This window comes from Limanda limanda, chromosome 13 (assembly GCF_963576545.1).
Source record: "Limanda limanda chromosome 13, fLimLim1.1, whole genome shotgun sequence".
Classification (NCBI taxonomy): domain Eukaryota; kingdom Metazoa; phylum Chordata; class Actinopteri; order Pleuronectiformes; family Pleuronectidae; genus Limanda; species Limanda limanda.
In genome coordinates, this window is record NC_083648.1 from 22,737,286 (window position 1) to 22,758,674 (window position 21,389).

The following is a 21,389-nucleotide window of genomic DNA, read 5'->3' on the forward strand; positions in this document are numbered from 1 at the left end:
TGGTAATTCAATGACTCTCTATTTCAAGAACATGTAATAATTATAATGGCTCGTAGAGATAATATAAGATTTGATGCCCATTTGACTGTATCTGGATAGAAACTTGGCTAAATGTAAGGCTGGTCATTTCTTTTTTTACTTTTTATCTTTTGGTTGAAATCCTCTCGCCATTAATAAAGTCTACAAAAAAAGTAAATAAATATCTGTTGCTTTCGCAGGACCGAGAGAAACACAATCAATCGTCGTTCAGAGTGAATGAAAGGATTGGTCGGCGTACCTGTCAGTCACTAACTGACCTACCTGCCTACCCATGCTCTCACTGCACATGGCCCAGGTCATTATCCAGAGTCACATATTGCACAAGCAGAGATGATAGGAGTTGGTGAGCGAGTGACGGCACATTCAGGAGTTTTGGGGGTGTAGCATTGACCAGCGGGCTGATGTAAAGTGTGGCCTGCTCTTGCTAGCTTTTCAACGATGACCAACCCAAGCTTTGAAGCTTAAAGGGATAGTTTACAGAACAATTTTTATTTAAGCGGAATATAAATATCGGGGTTTGCGGACACTTGTTTGACACCACATAAACAGCATGGAGGCATGTTGTGTTTATGTTGTAGTTCTGAATAAGGGGTTCTATTTACTTCAATTTGTTTGGATCTGTCTGGAACACTGTTTACCACTGTATCTCCAAAAGTGTTATATGGTGGTGGATAATAAGTGAAGTTTCATTTCTTTGGTGAACTATCCCTTTAAAGTCTCTTTTGAAATCACTTTTTAGGCAAATTATTATGTGAAATTAGCAGCTATCAATCAACACTCCCTCAGTTTTTTTTTCTTTTGCACCCCTAGGTACCCGCAGTGACACTTGGCTGACATTATTTTTACGTGTGTATATAATAAGTGGCACTTGTGACAGAGTGAAACAATGGGATCCATCTTCATTTCGACATCAAATAAACACCTTCTCCGGGCTAACAGTCTTTAAGGGTGTTTTCATGGGGCCTATTTATGATTTTGATAATAAATGTAAATTAGCGAGAGATATGCAGGCTCATTAACGTCGGGAAGATTTTGCACTTGTGAGGCGATGTTCACACGTATGCTAAAGTTTGTAAATCAACCTTTGCAAACCTGTTAATTAAAAGTAAAGGGAAATTCAAGTTTGTAAGTAGGGGAAAAGATAGGTATCTTTTTTATGGAGACAGTGATTGTGTGAAAATTTACTGTATGAGGTAACACAAATGCAATTTTAAAAAGGGAAACTGCAGCAACAACACATTTTCACTTCTTTGACAGTCCAATTACAAAACGTCAAGTTGTCCAATCAGAGGGCTGCGTTGCCTTCGTCTCTTCTGCAGGTCCTAAGAGTTATTGTAGCGCTTTGAAATTGATGACGGTAAACTTTGAATCTGCAGTGCATGTGTTAAGTATAGATCAGTGTACAGGTGTAGGGACAACATTTGTATTTGTGGCTTCAGCTACACACAAACACAACGTGAGGTCATTAGTTTCAGGCTTTGTTTCTGTACATAGATCAAGTTCAAGTACTTAGTTTCTTCACTTTTACGAGTGCCAATCTTTTTCAAAGGTTGATTTACAAATTTAAATATCCCTTAACAAACTCAAAATAAATTTGTCACATTTTTGATGCCCATACAAATGATTATTTTTCAGCTTAAACTTGTTTTAAAAACAATCAAGGAATAAAGAAATAAATTAGATGAAATCTAGACACCTGGCATCAACCATTGTAATACTGGTGAAGAAATAATGCTAAGTTAAATTCGCTTTGTGAATCACGACCATTGTGTGATAATGTTTTTGTTTTATTTTGTATTTGCTTTTATGGTATTTTTGTTTAAAGCCAAAATACAATCCCCTTTAAAAGCTTTCATTAATGAGTTCCACTGAATAGACTGAGTTGTCGGAAGGGTTGACAGCTGGAATGCTGTTGTGTGACTTGCTGTCAGCAATTCTTTACTTAACTAAAGCCAAACAGTCAGAACCAGGTTGATGTGCTTGACGTTTCTTTGCTTGTTTGCAGCAGCTTGGAGAAAGATACCGATTTATCGCCTGTCTGATCTCTGTAAATTAGCAGCTAGACTCATTGACCAAAGCCTGTCCATTTGCAAACATGGAATGCACAGGGCATTTGCTCAGCCAGACAACTTTAATGAATTCTTGGCCAGCTCTGTGTGCCCCAGTTAGTGATATCCCCTTTGATGATCCCTTTTAAAACCAGAGCACATCCTGTAAATGGCTGGACGCATATTTTTTGCTTAATTGTGTAGAGTTCTAAAATGACTTGGAAAAACTACCACATTTAAAACACCTGTAAGATGCTTCAATGCTTTTTATGACACATTTTCTGCCAAGTCTGATGTCTTTGGCAATCATGACCAGGCACTATTTTGGTTTCTGAATCATTACGTGGATTCTAATTATAAACATAAAAGCTTTATGGTTGTGCTTGAAAATGAATCCACTAACAGACCTCTGAAGAATTAAACCTATTAAGCAAATTATCAAACAAGAGTTGATTTTTTGTATACAGATAATAATCATCACCTGAAGTGTGAGTCTCATGGGAGACTATGTAAGCCTGGAAAGTAATGAATGGAAGCAGCTGTTTCAGAAAATCATAAATAAGACAAAGAACTTTCAAGCAGTAAATCCCCAACTGAAGCTCCATAAATATGAATATGATTATATGATAATTTATTTTCTGGGTTCACCCTGAGGCACATGGAATTTGCTACAACTGAATAGCTGACTTTTCAGGTAAGACAAATAAATAACAAGACAGGAGTAAAGTAACACAAAAACATGATTTAGTCTGAGCAAAAACGTCTCTTAATTTAAACTGACACAAACCATGTATAATTACAGACGGAGCAGGATTTATTACTCAGCTGTGACTTCAGTGTGAACCACAGAAGCAGTGTGCTCAGTGCTGCCACTGGTGGCCAGAAGATATTATATAGCTGTATGTACAGGACACCTTCTTCAACAATCTCCAAATCGTATATGCCAGTGTGTGACTGCAATGTCCAATCACTGGCAGATGGCCATTCAGGATGGAACTAGGACAGTCCCAGACCAGGGCGGGGGTGATAGGTGCCAAAGTTCTCTCTCCAGCTGCTATTGGTGCAATCATGTTATGCTGCGCAGACCACTGGGCATCCCAAAAAATAGGTTGTTCAATTCGGATTTGTCTCAGAGAGGGATGGCAGTAGAAAAACCCCATCCCACAGAATTCAATCTTAGATAATATCCGTTTGCAACATTTCTATTTCAGACTATCTCTAAGTTTGACAGAAGAAAGTTTCTATGGCCTTTTGTTGTATGTATCTTGAATAGCAGCAGACAGTGTTATCCTGTGTAAGCACACGGATAACTTCGAATGATAACTTCCCCTGATGTGAAAGGCAGGGAAGAAAGGTGTTACTCCAAGTCTCTGTGCTTCCAAGACACATGCGCAGCTGGTGGCATTAATAGCCTCTTTCCCCTGTGGGAGAATCCGGATTTTTCATCTGATTCACCGTGACGTGAAATCAAGTCTGATGAGATTGTGGAGACATTTATGGAAACATTCTAAATCGATCCCGGTTTTGTAATTCAACGGACGAATTTGCCATCTTTCATCTCTCCTCTTCAAAGTTCCCACCACGGACGCCTCCCTGGAATTTTAATATCTCCTTTGGCAGGCCGGCGTATATATACCACCGGAAAAGCAGCAGCGCTCTGAAATCAAATCAGGCCTACAGATGATGGATGAGCGCGCCTAGTCACAGTCCATAATACATCTGGACTGCCAGCTCACTCCTGTGACAGCTGAAAAATGCCAATGAGCCAGCGCTCGGCCCCCGGGGTGGTGGTTTTTTTTTTCTGCAGGTGCTACATTGAAATTCATTAGCAAGGTGGTTGAACATCTCAGAAAGTACAAGGGGAAGATTGATGGAGGGCTTGCCGCGGGTGGTCACAGCTCCCTGGCCTCAATGTGCTGCGATGCTGCCAGGGCACATCTGTCGTGTGGTCTCGCTCGGGGGGAAACCCGGGGAGGGGGGGTGGTCAACCTGACATTTACCTTTTGTCTTGCAGAGAGCAGAGCAAATATCGCCCGACCACAGAGCGCAGGCACTGGGTTTTTGAGAAATGTAGCACACGCAATTCCCTGGTCAGTGGCAAAACAAAAAGAGCAAGGGGGGCTTTGAATGCCCCTAAGACAGGGTTTTTTTGAACCGGGGGGTCCGCGGCCCCCTGGTGGTCCGCGACGGCATTGCAGGGGTCCGCGAAATTCGCTTTGATATTTCAACACATTTCCAGATTACTCTTGAATATCGTGAAAAATATCTAAAATAAGAAAAATATGTCTAAAATTATATAAAGGTGCTAGTGATCATTCAACTTAAGTAGGCCTCAATTATTTGTGTGATATTGTATGATTATCATTTGTGACATATTCTGCATTACTTTGTCATCTTCCCTCTTCAGTTGTAGCCCCAGTTTATGTTGATTGTTATTGATCACCGTTACTTTAACGTTCTCTCAACATGTCGGCTACATGTCTGTACATTTAAGTCATGAACGTTATATATTGATGTCGTATGGTTCTGAGATGCAGTACAACTACAAACTACATTTTAATTTTGCTTTCAATTCTTAAGCACTGGAAATCAACCGTTTTTGTTGTTTTTTCACAGATTTTTCTAGATTTGTTTGAGGTTTTTAAATAAACCACACACACACACACACACACACACACACACACACACACACACACACACACACACACACACACACACACACACACACACACACACACACACACACACACACACACACACACACACACACACACACACACACACACACACACACACACACACACACCATCGGGCCGCGGATTACTCTCTAGTCAGAATGGTTGTCCCTGGGACAAAACCCGTTGAAAACCCCTGCCCTCAGAGGTGTGTGGTTGTGAAGTCTTACCGTCGGCGATGAGGTGCTCCGGCACGTGGAGGATGACTCGGACTGAAATGCTGCAGGAGAGGTGAGAGGAGTACACCAGGCCAATCACACAGCTGATGACACTGATCAGAGTCAGGGTGGTCTTATTGATGGGGCTGCGTGGGGAACCTGCTGCTGGGAAACAAAAAAGTAAGCACAGGGAGGGAGTGGGGGAGGTGGGGACAACAGACGCAGAGGAGATACATGAAGCAACTCTATTCCCTCCGTGACCCCCCCGCCCGGTCCCACAAACATGCACGCAGTCCCACAGACATATACAGTGGGTACGGAAAGTATTCAGACCCCTTTACATTTTTCACTCTTTGTTTCATTGCAGCCATTTGCAAATGTATCAAAAAGAAAAACTGAAATATCACACGGTCATAAGTATTCAGACCCTTTGCTGTGACACTCATATTTAACTCACATGCTGTCCATTTCTTCTGATCCTCCTTGAGATGGTTCTACTCCTTCACTGGAGTCCAGCTGTGTTTAATTAAACTGATTGGACTTGATTAGGAAAGGCACACACCTGTCAATATAAGACCTTACAGCTCACAGTGCATGTCCGAGCAAATGAGTGAATCAAAGAGTGACAAATTTAAAGTGGTCTGAATACTTTCCGTACCCACTGTACATACACAGTCTATACAGGCTTTACAAACAAGCCCAAACAATAGGCTTAGGGCCCATGAAAAGGACCTTTGGATCAAAAACAGCTAGCCTTAGGGAGGTTTAGCCCGGACATGGCTCAGCGGCTCAGAAATAAGGTTTACTTTTGAAAGGTATTAAAATCCACGCTGGGATGTGATGGGGAAAAAAAGAGAGTTGGGCAGAAATAATAAAAACAAACACTTCAGAGGTTGTTGTGCAACCTTCCCTTGTTTCTCTACTTGTCCTCCCCTCTATAGATCGAGAACACTTCCCTTATCTCTTTAAGTGCAGGGGGCCAAACAGTGTTAAACGTGACCTCATATCCACAGGGGCATGCATACATTCACATTATCAAACACGTACACAAAATCACACAATGACCTTGAATCCACGCCACTCGCACTGTGTCTCCAGTGGTTATTGCTCTCACTAGCTGAATAACTCCAGATTACATTGTCACTCTTAAATTGCACTGGCAGAACTTTCACATTCAAAAGCTGCCCAAGGCTGTTCTTTAAAACAAGCGCCCCTTAGTAGAAACTGACATATCAAATTATATTCAAATCTGGTTTATTTAATCAAGTGTTTTACCAAGAAAGAGAGTTCGGGGCACCCCACCCCCCCAACCCTCTTTGATTCACACTATCAAAACGTATTTAGTTTTTTCAAAACTAAAATAATCTTCCCCAGTAGAAATGGGGCTAATACATGAAAATGGTTTGATATTCAATTATCGCGACGCGTCTCTCGTAATTCCTCTGATTTGAAGAAATACTTTTGTCCTCCCTGATGAATCACCCTTTCCTCTGGATCTAACCAACACAGTTGGGGCGATGTCGCAGCCACTCTTTTCTTAACCCTCTCATTAAAGGTGTTGGCCACACTTCTGGAGGCTTTGTCGTGTTTGTGACACCTGTGCACATGACAGCGGAATAATTGGCCCAGAGGCTTTGTAAAAGCCTGTAACGCCTTCTGACAGCAGCTATCATTTTAAGGGCTTTGTCTCTTTATTTTCATTCCCTATTCCTTTATTTATTTTCGCTTCCTCTCCTCCGTACTCCAGAAGTGCACATTAAAGCTGCAAGGACATGACATGCTGACAGGTAAAAAAAACGTGCTTAGACACTTTGGCAGCCTTTTGCACAGGATGCCCCTTAGAAATAATATTTTTGTATAATATTATTTCAAATTGAGCAGATCTTCAAGTCACAGGATGCAATTGAATTCAACACGTTTTCACGGACGACCTCTGATCTCATCATCTTGTTTGATTTCAGGCAACAAGATTGTACGACGATGCAACTGAGATCAGTTTCACATGCTCACAACCACTGGACACGCAGACGTATACACGAAGCATTACAACAGATTGTACGCGTTTTCCTTCAGGAGTCAAATTCATGAGCACACACACACACACACAAACACTGGAGCGATCCATCTGCTCCGATGCACTGTAAAGGTTACTTGTCATGCGACATGGGGATGGGTAATACCATCCGACAGCGGGATAAACTGTCTGTAGGTGTACGAGTCCTCCTTACCCCCTGAGCCCCACGCGCTGTTGGCGTTACCGTTTCTCATACCTCGAGTCCGGCGGCGACTGCGGTTTGGGTCGGTGTAAAAGGCCAGCTGAGGCTCGCTGTCTGCCTCCGTCCCAGAGTCCCCGTCTGGGTTCAAGAAAGTTGAACCCGCTGTTGGATTCACACAAAACAAATACACCTCCAATGAAAAGAAGCTGTGGACCCGCGCGGTGGGGAGTGTGGCCTCAAGTTGGCCTCACAGACGAGGGAGGGAGGAGGAGGAGGAGGAGGCGAGAACCCGAGGATGAACCCACGGCTGGATTCATTGTGGAAACAGATTCAGTGCATGAGACGTTTTCTCTAATCAATACTTGAAATGTGGTGTCGAAAGTTAACAGTGTCTTGCTGTGGAGAATCGTGTGGAAACCACAATATACTCGTCTAACATTGCTGACAACTTTTGTTTTAACCATTATATTTATTAATCCATCAAGATAACACACAATTAGTAGTTACTTTAATCAATGATCGGACTTCAACTAAGACTTGCCATGAGCTCCCTCTCAGAAATTGAGGCCACGACAAGATGTGTGTGCAGAAGTGAACAAGATGCAGCCTCTTCAGTTTGATCGGATACATTTTGAGTCAAATGTGTTTTCTGCAAATGTCCTTGGGGGGAATGCATTAGAGCAAATCACAGTTCACCTTGAGTTGTCAAGTAAAACCCTGCAGGATTCGCCATGTAGAGTGAACCTTTCAGGATGGAAACTAAAAATATCCTCCAGTGAGGGACTGAAACATCATGAAGTCTAACTAGCTTTACCATTCAGTGGTATGTATAGTGCAATATTATATGTATCAACATCTAGTGTTAACCACTTAATCAAAGAAATCATACAAATCTTAAATTAAGTATTTACAATATTTGAAGCAATATTTGAATCAATGAATATTTATTCAGTGAGTTTTTACAATTAACTGGATTATAAGATTATAAACCTACCATACTACTACTGTACTGTTGTATTATTGTACTACTGCTTCTAGATCTAGATACATTACACACTTTTCCACAAAGGAAAACAATATTGATGGGGATTAGTCTTGAGTAAAGAGTTCATGGTTTATTTGCTTTGCCTTTGACCAACTCAATTTAATTGTTCCATCAGAGTGTCCAATTAGCACTTCCTGGCATAATTGGAAATGCGTGTAAATCCTCAGTTTATTAATTTTTGGCCTATTATTTGATGTTGCCTTTAACACATTTTCAAACAGCTCTGCGTGAGAGGAAAAGCTTCAGAAATAGAAAATACACAACAGGAGATGAAAAGGTTTCCAATTTCATAATGAATTTCCCCGTGTTCGGTTTAACTGTGGAGGACTACAGACAAAATGGTCGCACTGATTTCAAAAATGCTGCTCCAATCGAAACTTCAAAGTTAAATTAATCCATGACTTGTACCTATTGGGTTGAACACAGCACCTGAGTCGATAACAATAACAAAACCTGTTAGATGAAATTTGGTTGAGAAGGATCTTTAACAATGCACTGTGAAGCAGCGGCACCGTTGTCGGTGCTTGTTCCTGGAGTTTCTATGCAAATATAGGTCTGTGAAGACCTTTAAATATTCCATTAAATATTAAGAACGTTGAAGTTGGATAATGAGAACGTACATCACCGCTGTGAAGTTAAACAAATTTGATCCTGATATTCCTGACCGATGCTATAAGTGCAATATTCATCAAGGTACTTTATATCACTGTTTGTTGGAATGTGAGAAGATTCAAAGATTTTGGAGTTCGCTCATACAATATATCTCTCAAATTACCTCTTCTCCAGAACCTCTAAATCCTAAACTCTGTATATAAGCATCTATCCAGACAATTGTCCTCTTTCTAATAGAGAAAGAAAAATGGTTGACCTATGTCTACTACAGGCCAGGAGCTCAATCGCTCTGTGTTGGAAGAATGTTCGTTGCCCCTCTCTAGGCCACTGGTTGAAAAACTTAACATTGAGTTTGGCTCTTGAGAAGCGAACATATATTGTTAGGAAGAAATCTTCTCAATTTTATTATATCTGGGAGATGTTTTTGGACTTTGTTAAGAATGGTGACATTGAAGAGGCATTGGAAATATGAAGTGACTCATCTGTTGTGAGGAATGTGTGCTGTGCTCTGCTCCATGTTTGCGGCTGTATTTTATTTTACTTATAAAATAAAATTTATTTTAATGTATTTGTTTTTGTGTTTTTTTTCCTTGAATCTATGTTTTAGTTATAACTTAGCCATTTATGTGATATATGTCTTGTTTACTGTTTTTTTTATACTGCCATATGTTCAGTTTGGGGAATTGATTTAAATGTTTAAAACTAATAAATATATGTTTAAAAAAAGAAAGGTGAAGTATCAACTGTATAGGAGTGTTTTACATAGCATATGTGTCAACCTATCTGTACTGTATATGGAATACTCTCAATCAAAAAGTTCAAAATTCCATATCATGTCAAATGAATGATATTGAATGATGCATTTTGTCCTACAATTCATTATACAGCACTGTTTTGGTTGCCCTGACAGTAGCATACGTAAAACATATTTTGATGACAATATGTTATGTATGTGTTTTGTTTGAACGCGCCTTTATATCTATGGACACCTATCTTTTATATTTATGATATGACATGCAGTATATACACATAATATAGTGTATATTATATTTTCATTTTGCATTCAGTAGACATTTAGCTATTGATTACTGTTCACTTCCTTGATCATTAAGAAAATGTCAGCGAACAGGGAAGACTGAGTTCACGGAAATGATTCATCCATTATTCATGATTCTCAAGCATTTATCTGCTTGATGAACAGTGTGAAACCGGAGAGAATCTCACGCACAATGGTGTTAAACTGAGATTTGAAAAGGCTTTTATCATTCAACAGATTTACTGTAGAGGGAATAACGTCTCGGATTGTAAAACGCAATGTACCAAACAATACTGTGACAGCATGACAGGGTTTTGTGTAGACAACAAGATGCACTAACTGATCTTATACATTGTTGGTAAAAGGTGACATTGTGACAAAATAATTTACTTTAAAAGACTATAAATGAAAACCAATCAATGATACACAAACAATAAAAGGGAGGGAAAAGATGAAGACTAAATGGCAAAATACCCAACACATATTTGGATGGGTGTGTTCCACAGGACAGTACCAGCATGGCTCTGGGTTTTTACTGCATTTATTGGTTTTTAACTTTGGTGTAAAGTGATTTTCCACATGCAAGGATGAGGCAGGATAAATGCAAAAAAAATGGCTCCACAGCTTTAGCAAAATAATCCCATTTATACTCTCAAACGATTTTTCATTTTGTATTTCGGTGAGATAGTGAACGTCCCTCTCTTCAACAGCGAGCCCCACTGATCGGCCATTTAGAGCTACATTATGCTCTTAAGGACCGGGACTGATACAAAGAGGGGTAAACAAACTGCTCTTACGATACAATGCATTTCAGCTGAGTGTGTTTTAGCAAAAAGCATTAGCTATATTTAGAGGGCGTGTATTGAAGCTTGCATTACAAGTGTTAGTGGGAACGTGAACCACAAAGTGATGGGGGGAAAATCCATCAAAGCAGCAAAGATTTGCAGCCTCAGCGGGATCTATGTGAATCCAAATAAAATTCATGCTAACATTGTTCAGTGACAAGAGCTTTAAAAATCCCCAACCAAGACAAAGCTCTTGATTAAACTGGAGAAGATCCCTCGGAAACAATGGAGGAATGAAAACACTGTTGGCAGCAATGTCAATGTTACAAACTCAGAAGGACTTTCTCATGACAGCAGCTTCATCTGTTTTTCATACTGTTGGTTTAAGAACAATATGCACTGAAGATATGAATGTGTCGTGTAAATATTATTGGCAGCCATGACTATCTGAGAGCACAGATGTTGGTGGTGGTTTGCTTCACAAGCCGGACAGAGTTTTTTGATGACACCAGTGTTTCAGCAGCATTTTGCAAGTCTGATTTAATAATAAAGCAATATTCAGCTTACAACAGCTAGAAATACTGGCAGGGAGCAAAGTCCGCCACAACCTAATTCCGTGCACTTATCAAAACTCTGCGGGGAAACACTGAAATGAAGACAAGTTAAATCTCTTTGCAGCAGGCTTAGGTTCAATGTTCAAGTTTTTGCAGTAAAATATATTCTCCAGTAAATATAGATGATAACTAGACTTAAGTTAAATATCTATAAATCAAGCACAGAAAAAAATACACTGCATTCCCAATTCATTTTAGCTTTTACAGTTTTGTGATCAGAGATTTCTGGTTCTGTTTCAAGCAACTGTTGAAGGAAATGCCTGGAAACCAGAAAAAATACTGACTTTGTGTTGGTGCTTGAAGAAAAGTAAGTGGGTTAACAAAGTCATTAGGGTTCATCCTCTGGGGACATTGAAAGTCTGTACAAAAGTAATTTATCATCAACTCTGCAGTTGTCCCGACCAAGTTGAACAACTGAACAACCAACCTTGCTATCCCCTCAGGGATGCTGGTAGCATGACTTACCAAAAAAGGGATGTAATCTTGTAATCTCTTAAAAATGACCCATTGGGGTTTCAGGCTGTCTTTTTACAAACTCCACCAATTTGTGGATATGCAATCTATATTCTTTTTGAATAGTTTCAGTGCAAGCAACAGACACGTCACTTAGATTTAAAGCTGCAGTCTTATCTCACAGTCGCGGTTTATACAGTATACACTTTAGGGGTTCCATCTGTAACGTATTGGGTTAGAGGATAAAGACAAAGTGTAAGTCTGGATGTTCTACAATCTTTATCGTATAACAATTAGAATTGAACTTTCCTCTTGCTGTTGTAGCAAAGAGCGAAAAAATACATCTCTCGTGTCTGTGGTTCAATGGCTTTTCCTGAAAGTTGGAAATGTAAGGGGAGATGAACAGGAGATATTTCCTTGTCTGTTTTTTTGTGTCTGATTTAATTCGGATAGTACCAAGTCGTAAAATAAGACCCGAGAGCTTACAGAGATGCTCAAGTCCTTACATGTGCATTTAAGTCCTTCTGACACATTAATGGAAACACAAACACTTGTTTTCATATTTAATGATAATAAAGACATGTTCAAGGTTGTCAAGCACTTTGGTGACTGCAGCCGATCAATATATAGCCTTCAGAGACAGAATCTAATGGGCTGCACCTGCTTAACAGAGAATAAGAATAATGTTGTGTCCTTTTCAAGCTCGATGGCTGAAAGGTCCAGAGTTTACGAGCAGTGAGTCAGCCTAAAATAGTCAATAAAATGGTAAATAGAGGAGCCGGATCCAGAAAGCTACAGGGTAACTGATACTTTGGAATGGGGCAGTGTGTGGATATCTTCATTGATCGAATGCAGACTTAAAAATAGATGGGGACGATGTGGGAAACAGGTGATGTAAGAGTGTGTCAAACTTAGTAGGTGCAGTGGGAGCACAGAGGAACTTGAAGTGAAGGAAATCTAAGAAGAAAAATGTCAGAGCAACAAACATGGATATTAAATCACCCAGTATTGAGAAACAGTCCCATCCCGGCCGGATCAATGACAGGAGCTCAGACACACTATTTATAAATCTGGGACAGCTCTGTGGAGAACAAAGGCAAACATAACACTGACAACAAGTTTTCACTCAAATTAGGTTAGAGCATTATATCCTTCTGAACAATGACAGAATATTTAATTAAAGGAAGACGATGCTTAATGGCTTTTGGGACCCATAATTGCCATTTGTGCAAGTGTGATCTAAATTCTCTCAAGTCAAAGTGGGCTGAAATACATTTAAATTCCCATTATTGATTAATCTATTAACATTTGTGTTTGATTATTCATTTAATTGTTTAATCAAGAAGATGTCAAAACATAGTGAAAACCAGTAGTGACATCTTTATAGTGTTGCGTTTGTCCGGATGAACTGTCTGAGGACTGGCTATGAAATCTTTAATCGATATTCATGGTCCCCAGAGATGGACTATACTGACTTTGACCATTCTCTGATACGAGGTTAACATCCCTGTTTTTAGCAAAATTCCTTCACAACTGAAGATAAATCTTAGGAACCTTTAACTATTCCTCTGGTACCATCAGAAGGTTAACTCGTTAAAACCTCAATATCTCCAATATCTAATAAAGGGATTGTCACAAAGGTTTTTTTTCTTTCTACAATTTATTCGAGGATTAAGGGCAGAGAATGATACGTCCTATGTGGGACAAATCTTCATTTGTAAATATGGGCTATTTTGAAAAATTGATTGATGGTTTATGATCCATCCAATGGCATTGTCATCACCCTCAACCAGTGTTAGAAGCGTATTAGTATAAACACACAACTCCCTCTTCCACTTGCTTTCCTGTAGTGTGTATTTCTTTGTGGCCTTTTTCAGATATGCTTGGTGAGTGTTGGTTTTGTGTCTGTTAGTTTCCCATCCCCCTTAGCCCTCTCTCTCCTCGCTCTCTCTCAGCACACTTGCCCTTTCTCGCATATCAACACCCTTGCCCATCCCCAACTCACTGTGAGAGCCCTGCAGCTAGTCCCAGCCATATTGTTGTGCAATCCATTGGTTTGTCTGTGTGCCACGCTTCAAGCTCTTCCTCCAGAATAACAGACACTAGTACCTCTGTCAGAGAGCTTGCCTGCCATCCTCCCTGCCCGTCTTATACCTGCTCTCCGTGTCTTCAGGATCCTCTGCCTGCCTGTCCACCTTGCCAGTCTGCCGAGCTCACAAAGCCAATTCTCTGCCTCTGGGTCCTCTCTGCCAAGCCTCTTCCCGGATAACTCCCCCTCATCTCTGCCCCAAGCCTCAGCCTGCCACCATCTCTTCATCACTGCCCGAGTTACAATAAATTATATATTTTTTTCCCTTTGCCAGCTTGTCCAGTGTCTTTTTTTGGGTTCAGCCTTGAGCCATAATATTTGTTAAGCTCAAAGCACCTCGGTGCCTAAATAAACTGCCAATGTGCTTCATCAGAAATGCATATCCGGTGTCCTACCCCAAAACCATTCCACTGTCAGTTGAGGGGAATCCTTGTCCGATCATTTCTGTAACTTCCAAATTGTTTATGCAACATTCCCAGGCCACCCCAAGCCATGTATGACCCTGAAGCTCTTGTTCTTCATGTGGTTCACAACTATTGGTGGCACATGTAAACACCCAACTGCAGCACTCTTAATGCCTTTCAGGAGCATAGATTTTGAAATGTTATTTTAAAGTTTATTATTAGGTTGGATTTTTTCAAGTTCGGAAGTACAGGAAATGGAGCTTTCGCTGTGAGTAGCTCTCTAAACACCTGAATAGAACACAGCTGCCCTTAACAGCTCTGAGGCTGCACATTTTCCAGTGAGGAGGGAACATAAAAGAAATGCTGTCCACAACATAATAGTTCTACACTGGAGGAAGTTAAAGTGGTTCAAATTGCAACAGCATGCCTCGGTGGTGCAGGAGAAGAAAGGCAGTTTCAAACAGAGTTGAGAGAAAATGTACCTTACATCTTCTGAGGTAAATAAGCGCACACTGACCTATCAGACATTTGCACCTTAAATTTACTGAAACAAGTGTAATGTCTGTTCATACATACTTAATCATTACCCAATCTCCACATCATTGCTAGTCATATATATATAGTTTAAGTCCCTTTGCCGCCAGCCTGGGTTTGAATCATTTGCTGCATGTCACCTCTTAACTTCCCTGTTATCTCCATTGTTGCTGTCATTAGGTCAAAATAAATCTGAACAAATTAATTAAAATACCTCTGGCTTTTGAGGGATACAAAATAACTATGGTTTTGATGAGACATTTCGCGTTTACAAAGCTTAGGTATTTTAGTAGCAAGTCTATGCTTTGACTGGGTACAGGAATCTTTACAACACACTGTTGTCTTTTTCTTGAGTCTTTTGGACCTTTATTATTCTTAAGCTCATCATGTGGTTCACTGTTTTTTTGGCTTCTTGATGCCTTTGTTTCCACCGTTCTAAATAAACTATCTATTAATCTATCTATCTATCAGTCCATTTGTCTATCTAACTTTATATCCATCTATCTATTTATCTATCTATCCATCCATCTATTTATTTATCTATCTCTCTAACTATATATATATATACCTCCATCCACCTATTTGTATATCTACCATGCATGAACCTGACCACCAGATGTCACTAGCCTGCTTGCTGACGTCACTCCTGTAGAAGCTAAAACCCCATAGGGAACTATCAGTACTCGCCGGGTGTAGTGGCGAGCGCCTGTAATCCAAGTTACTGGGAGGCTGAGACTGGTGGATTGTTTGAACTCAGGACCTCTGAGCTGCAGCGGACTATGCCGATCAGGTGTCCGCACTAAGTCTGGTATCGATATGGTGGTTCTGGGGGAGCCCGGGACCACCAGGTCGTCTAAGGAGGGGTGCATCGGCCCAGGCCGGAGACGGAGCAGGTCAAAGCCCCCCTGCCGCTCAGTAGTGGGATCGCGCCTGTGAATAGATGCTGTAGTGCAGCCTGAGTAATACAGCGAAACTCAGTCTTTTTTGACCGTCTTCACTCAACTCTATACAACAGCGAGCGGTACCGTGTGTTTACGTGACTCCACTGCGCTGGTAACGTTTCTTTAAGTTTCTTGTTTTCATGTAATAGTATCAGAAAGCATGGTCTCCACACTGCCTCCACCTGGAGGAGAGTAGCAACGACTTCCAGACACACCAGCCACTGCAACAAACAGTAAGGAGGGTGTGGAAGTAAAACAGAAACTGAAAGATTCAAAATAAACCAAAATCAGTTCAGGAAACGTTCATCTGATATTCTAAAGTAATATTTTGAGAATAGCATTGTAGCAGCTCTAATACCAACCCTTTTTAAAATAATATCTAATTTTAGAACATTCTGTGGGTTTTCTCTGGATTATGTACTTTGTTGGTATTAGTGGGTCTAATGTGTCTCAGAGGTTGGCTGATTGTTTGTTTTTCTATAACAATTCGGGCTTGAAGCATTCATTTTATATTTGAATTCTGACGATAGATCCCTTTCAACTAAATCTTACTCGCTGAGCCTTTTAAGGTTTTCAAACATTTTGAGAAAATTCAATTCAGTCAAGTGTTCTTTGGATGTTTTTTCAAATGCTCTTGTGGCCTCACAGTTTCAATGAGTTAAAGATGCAGACTATTTTCAACATTTGTTACCAGGATGCATATCTATTTCCCCACCTACTTTACAGGGGAGAATATGTTTCTCTTCCTAATCGTGAAGAGTTATTATTTGCAGCCGTCAGTACTAAACAATATCTTAACGATGCTGGGATTATTGTTGCTATGACAACATGACAGACCTCATTAAATATCCACTGCTAGACATTCACCTGCAATTCAGTACGCAACAGCAAGTATAAACAACTTTTTTAAACCAACAAAATGGTATTATGCCTACTGCCGGAAAACAGGCCAATGACAATTTACCTTCACAAGGAAAGTGGATACATGAATCAAAATCCAGAGCATAAGGTTGACACGGCAATGATGGCACTGATATAAGTCATTAGTGGTGTTTATAATTAATGCAGCTACATGAATTTCACAAAAAACAAAATGCTTCAGTTTTTCTCTTTAAAAAGTGGAGACAAATCATCTTTGACATGGATTTTTAACCCCCATTGACAACATGCAAATGCAAATTACTGCATTATTACCCAGCATATTATTTAATTTGCCATGAATAAATTTAAATAAAACAATGCTGTACAATCTTTAACATATGTTGAACAAAAGTAAATAAAATATATTGTTTTTCAATAACAGGGTTTGATAATTGAACCGGGAAAAGAGGAAGTATATAGTACTCACATTTAATCTAAAAACGTTATTGTATTATTGTGAAGGAATACAAATATTGTATGGGCAACTAGAAAACCCTGTTACTAACACAGCATTGTGGTCCTCCTTTTAAGAGCATTATGACCCAGTATCAGAGTATCAGTCTTAGTGCTAGAGTTGCTGTTTGTACTAGTGTAATACAGTACACAGTGACAGTTGCCCTTGACAATCTTATCTAAATGTGTTGCTTTGATTTCATGTAATTTTGAAATATTCAGCTTGAAAAGGTCATATGTATATTAGTTAGTACACCTAAGTTTTTTTTGTTTCTGCTCCGTGACATATGCCAGTGTAAAAGTCCGAAAAGTTTTGATTGCTCAACAAATGCATATGCCAGCATCAATAACCTGCCTGAGGTGTAATGTAACAACTGTATACAATGTTTAATAATTAGTAGAAATTATGTCTGTAACTGCAATGTGTTGGGCAATATAACAAATAAAAATGACATCCCACTGCTTCAACAACCTAGGTGTCACAGCAGCTTTCCTCTTTGCTTTGGTTAAACAAAGAAATATTAAGGGTAAAACTGAAGTTTGAACACGGCTGAACAAATCTTAAGTTTAAAGACACAGTTGAAAATCTAAGCAGCAAGAGAATCAACCTTAAACTTTAAGTGGGCGAGTCACCAAAAGTTTCTCAAACAAAGATATGGCAGCTTCCACCACCGTTTGTTCTAATTAACTTTCGGGAGTGTGGAAAGATTCTACAGTGCAACGTTTGACAAGGCATTTCTTTAAATTAGGGACCTAACAACTATGGGTTCCTGCTTTAACCAGAGTGGATTTAGACAGAAACAACAATGCTCTGCAACCAGAGGCATGAAACGCGACAATGGTGCTAATTTATCATAATGTACATATAAAGGGAACAATGGGTCTTGAAAGCAAACACCGACCTGAACCTGATGACAATGGTTCGTTTGATGAGCTACTACAGGGCCTAGCTTCTCTGGTTGCTTCAATTATTTCTGTTGTTAGAAAAGTTTGTATGTTAGTGTTGAAAAAATAATAAGTTATTCCTGTGGGTCTACTTTTAAAATAAAGGGATGCCACTCCAGACAAGCTTAAAGTCAATGACCAACATAGATAATGTAAAAATCCCCCCAGCTCAACAGTGGACACACCCATTCCAACAGTTTAAACTGGGTTTAAATTAGTTCATGACAGCCCTGAAGTACTGGTTCTCAATGAATTGCAGTTTTCCCCTTTTTCTGTGCCAACTGAAAGACACCACATGCCACACATTGCTCTTCCTGAGATCCCAATTCATAATACACATCGCAGGGCATCTCTTATTCCGGCTGTGTTTTACAGGGCATGACCCTGAAACCATTTGGAGGCAGGAAGGTGAGACCACATGGCCCCACTGTGAAGTAATGGGACAGAATAGATGTCCAATAGAGCCCAGGATCACAGGCTGTGAGGAAGCAGACATGGGCGAGAGTGTTGTGCGAGCCATGGCTGACCAGCGCCTGACGCCAAGAGCCATCCCTCTCTGCAGCCTCAACTCTAAAAGGCACAATGGGGTTGCCATTAAATAACCCTGAAATAATAGAAATTTGGTCACAGTGGCAGGGAACAGATCCAGTAATGGGCCTGCAATCATGTGCTGAATTGATGTGGTGCGCACACACACACGCACACACAAGGACCTTCATCTTTCCAACAGGACAAATCATCTTTTTTCGTTCTGTCTTTGATTTCTTGTGTTTTCTTTGTAGTTGTATCACTAAGACAATTTTCTATAAATTATTCTGCTACTTTGTGTAGATAAATGTTAATATTTTCTGCCAACGCAATCCATCTTGGATCCACATCGAGAGGATATTTTTCTGTTATTGTTATTACACCTGTCACTAAACAGCTATCTTGGTGGACAAATACTGAAACTGGTTATGTTGAATTATTAATATAAATATAATATCGCTCTTAATATTCTCTCAATCCACTACAGAACTATACTTACGTTTGTAATGTTGTGACTAGTCGCGACAAGTGATCAAAGCAACCTCTGTGATGTATGCAGAAGTAATGGAACAATGTAACATAAGTTAACTCGTCCACCTTTTAGACATCATTAACTTCAGTGTTGTTTGGTTCACAATTCTGAATCAATAATACACCTGCCCAGCAATTATAATCATGAAATAGTGATGGGGCCTTAAGGTCTGGGGCAACACCAGTCCATCTCTCTGACATCCCCTACTCACATTTGGCCTCTTTGGTAAGTTTAGTTGCTTGAGAGGAAACTCTGGAGTCCATTAAAAGTGCTGACACATGGAGGGAAGAGAGGCACTTGGGCATCTTCAGCGTAAAAGGGGAAGAGTCCTTACCTCACCTGCCAGTAATGGCCGCCTTGCACATGCACAAAACCTGTCCACTGAGGACAACAAAAGTTCTGTTTGTGCATATTTTTTGACAAAGATGAAAATCATTGACTGGAATTTCCAACAACAGCGATTCCAAAAATGCATGATGCTGATCTAATTACCTGCTTAGACAGCCTCATTCATATGAAGGAAAGTTTGGAGGATACCACCCTGTACCTGGAAGAACTGCTATTTTAAAGTTGTGTGTATGTTTCTGTGTGTGTGTGTGTCTGTTGTTTGGGTGCATTCAAATGCATGATCATACACCAAGCTAACACAACAGATATAGCCATTATAACCACAGCACAGGGATTTTCCTTCTTTCTTCACGCTATTTATCTTTCTCTCAAAATATACAAAATATCATTAAATTAATAAGGATGAGATCTTTCTTTCCTTTTTCTGAGCATGGAGCTTGGGTGTCATACTTTCGTGTGGCTTGAGGACACCAAGGGCTTTGGCAAACGCTCATTGATGAAGCCAGAGAATGAGAGGTCAGTAAAGACAGAAGGAAAACTGAAGAGCAAAGCATCTGACCGAAGAGTTGCTTCAGGACTGTCCTCCAGCGCAGTTTGTCTTCTTGAAATATCAATTGTTGACCCTGCAACTGGGTTTTCCTGGATGTAGCAATTTACTTTATGTGGAGGGAAATATTACTATAACTACTTTATTGCTGCAGATGAGAATCTAAAATCATCAGCCAGTGACAGAAATGTATGTAAATTATAGGGACCAATTTTGTGCCTTGTCTTTAAATTCATTCATACGTATTTGTGGTAACACTTTATATTAGGAAAGTGATTATTATAATGACTGATAAAGAGCCAATATGCTACTTATATACATGCTCCCGATTATAAAGTGTTACCGTATTTACATGTTGTTGCTAGTGGGTTGATGAAAAACAGGCTAACTCCAGGTCTAGTTGGTCAGGGCTCATCAATAAGTGTGGTGGGCAACCACTGATTTGCTAGCCACCACATGAGTACTAGTTACAGAAACTCTCTGTCCTAACCAGCTTGTCCATTTTTCTCCGCTCACCCCAACCGGTCGAAGCACATAAAGAATTGAGTGACAGTTGGTATGCTGCTACAGGTAAGAAGTAGGAAATCTGTCCAAGAACACTAACATCCACCACATCAGACTCCACAATTATGATAAAAACTGTGTAGTAATGCATATTACACCAAATTGTCTAATCTAAGCACAATGGGGTTTTTTTATTTTATATTATACATTTACAGAGGATTACACTTTTCTACAAAGATTACTTTTAGTACCTGTAAGGTGACGGCAACTACTATGATGTACAGCAGAGAATCTAGATATCTTGGGCCAATCAAGAGTCTCAACCACAATCCAGAACCCCTGTGTCCAGTGCTCTCTCAGTGCCGACAGTGGGTGGATATGTTGAGGGAGTGGGTTATATATATATATTGTTATGACAATGATTCATATGACAGTCATGTTCTCTGACTTTAGTTTAGCTTCAAGAAGCTTATACAAGCGTCAGTGTTAAAATAAATGCGTATTGGCTGTTGGTAGAGGACAGGCCCCTATAGGAGCTTTTTAGTGCTCTAACAATTTCAGACTATCTTTGCTTTTGAATATCGAAGACATTAGTCACTGTGGGCATGGCAACAAGAGGTGGTTATCAATAGGGAAATAGACACAGCTTGTGGTAAATATTCAAATCTATCAGAAATGTTGTCACTTTTTAAGAGAAGTTCAAGATTTAGGAATTCACATTGTACAAAGTTGTCACGACAGAATTTTCTTTTCTGAGACAGTACACCCACATTTCAAAGTAATCTATAAAGCCTCCCCCGCTAGCAGGAGAGGTAAATATCACTGTGTTGTTTACAGTTCACTGATGTTACACAGTAGTGGGACGCCTAGGTTTTTTAATATTTCAAGACCGCCATTTGGAG

The 21,389-nt window shown here is 39.9% G+C and overlaps 1 protein-coding gene across 1 annotated transcript in view; it reads right to left on the reverse strand.

Annotated features, from left to right (window-relative positions):
- Window positions 1-21,389, reverse strand: part of astn1 (astrotactin 1) — a 406,706-nt gene that overhangs the window by 278,906 nt on the left and 106,411 nt on the right. Inside the window, exons 7-8 of the mRNA XM_061084738.1 lie at window positions 7,251-7,358; window positions 4,993-5,142 (exon numbers count right to left, since the gene is read on the reverse strand). Coding sequence (XP_060940721.1) covers window positions 4,993-5,142; window positions 7,251-7,358 — 258 coding nt within the window. The remainder of the gene's footprint in view (window positions 1-4,992; window positions 5,143-7,250; window positions 7,359-21,389) is intronic.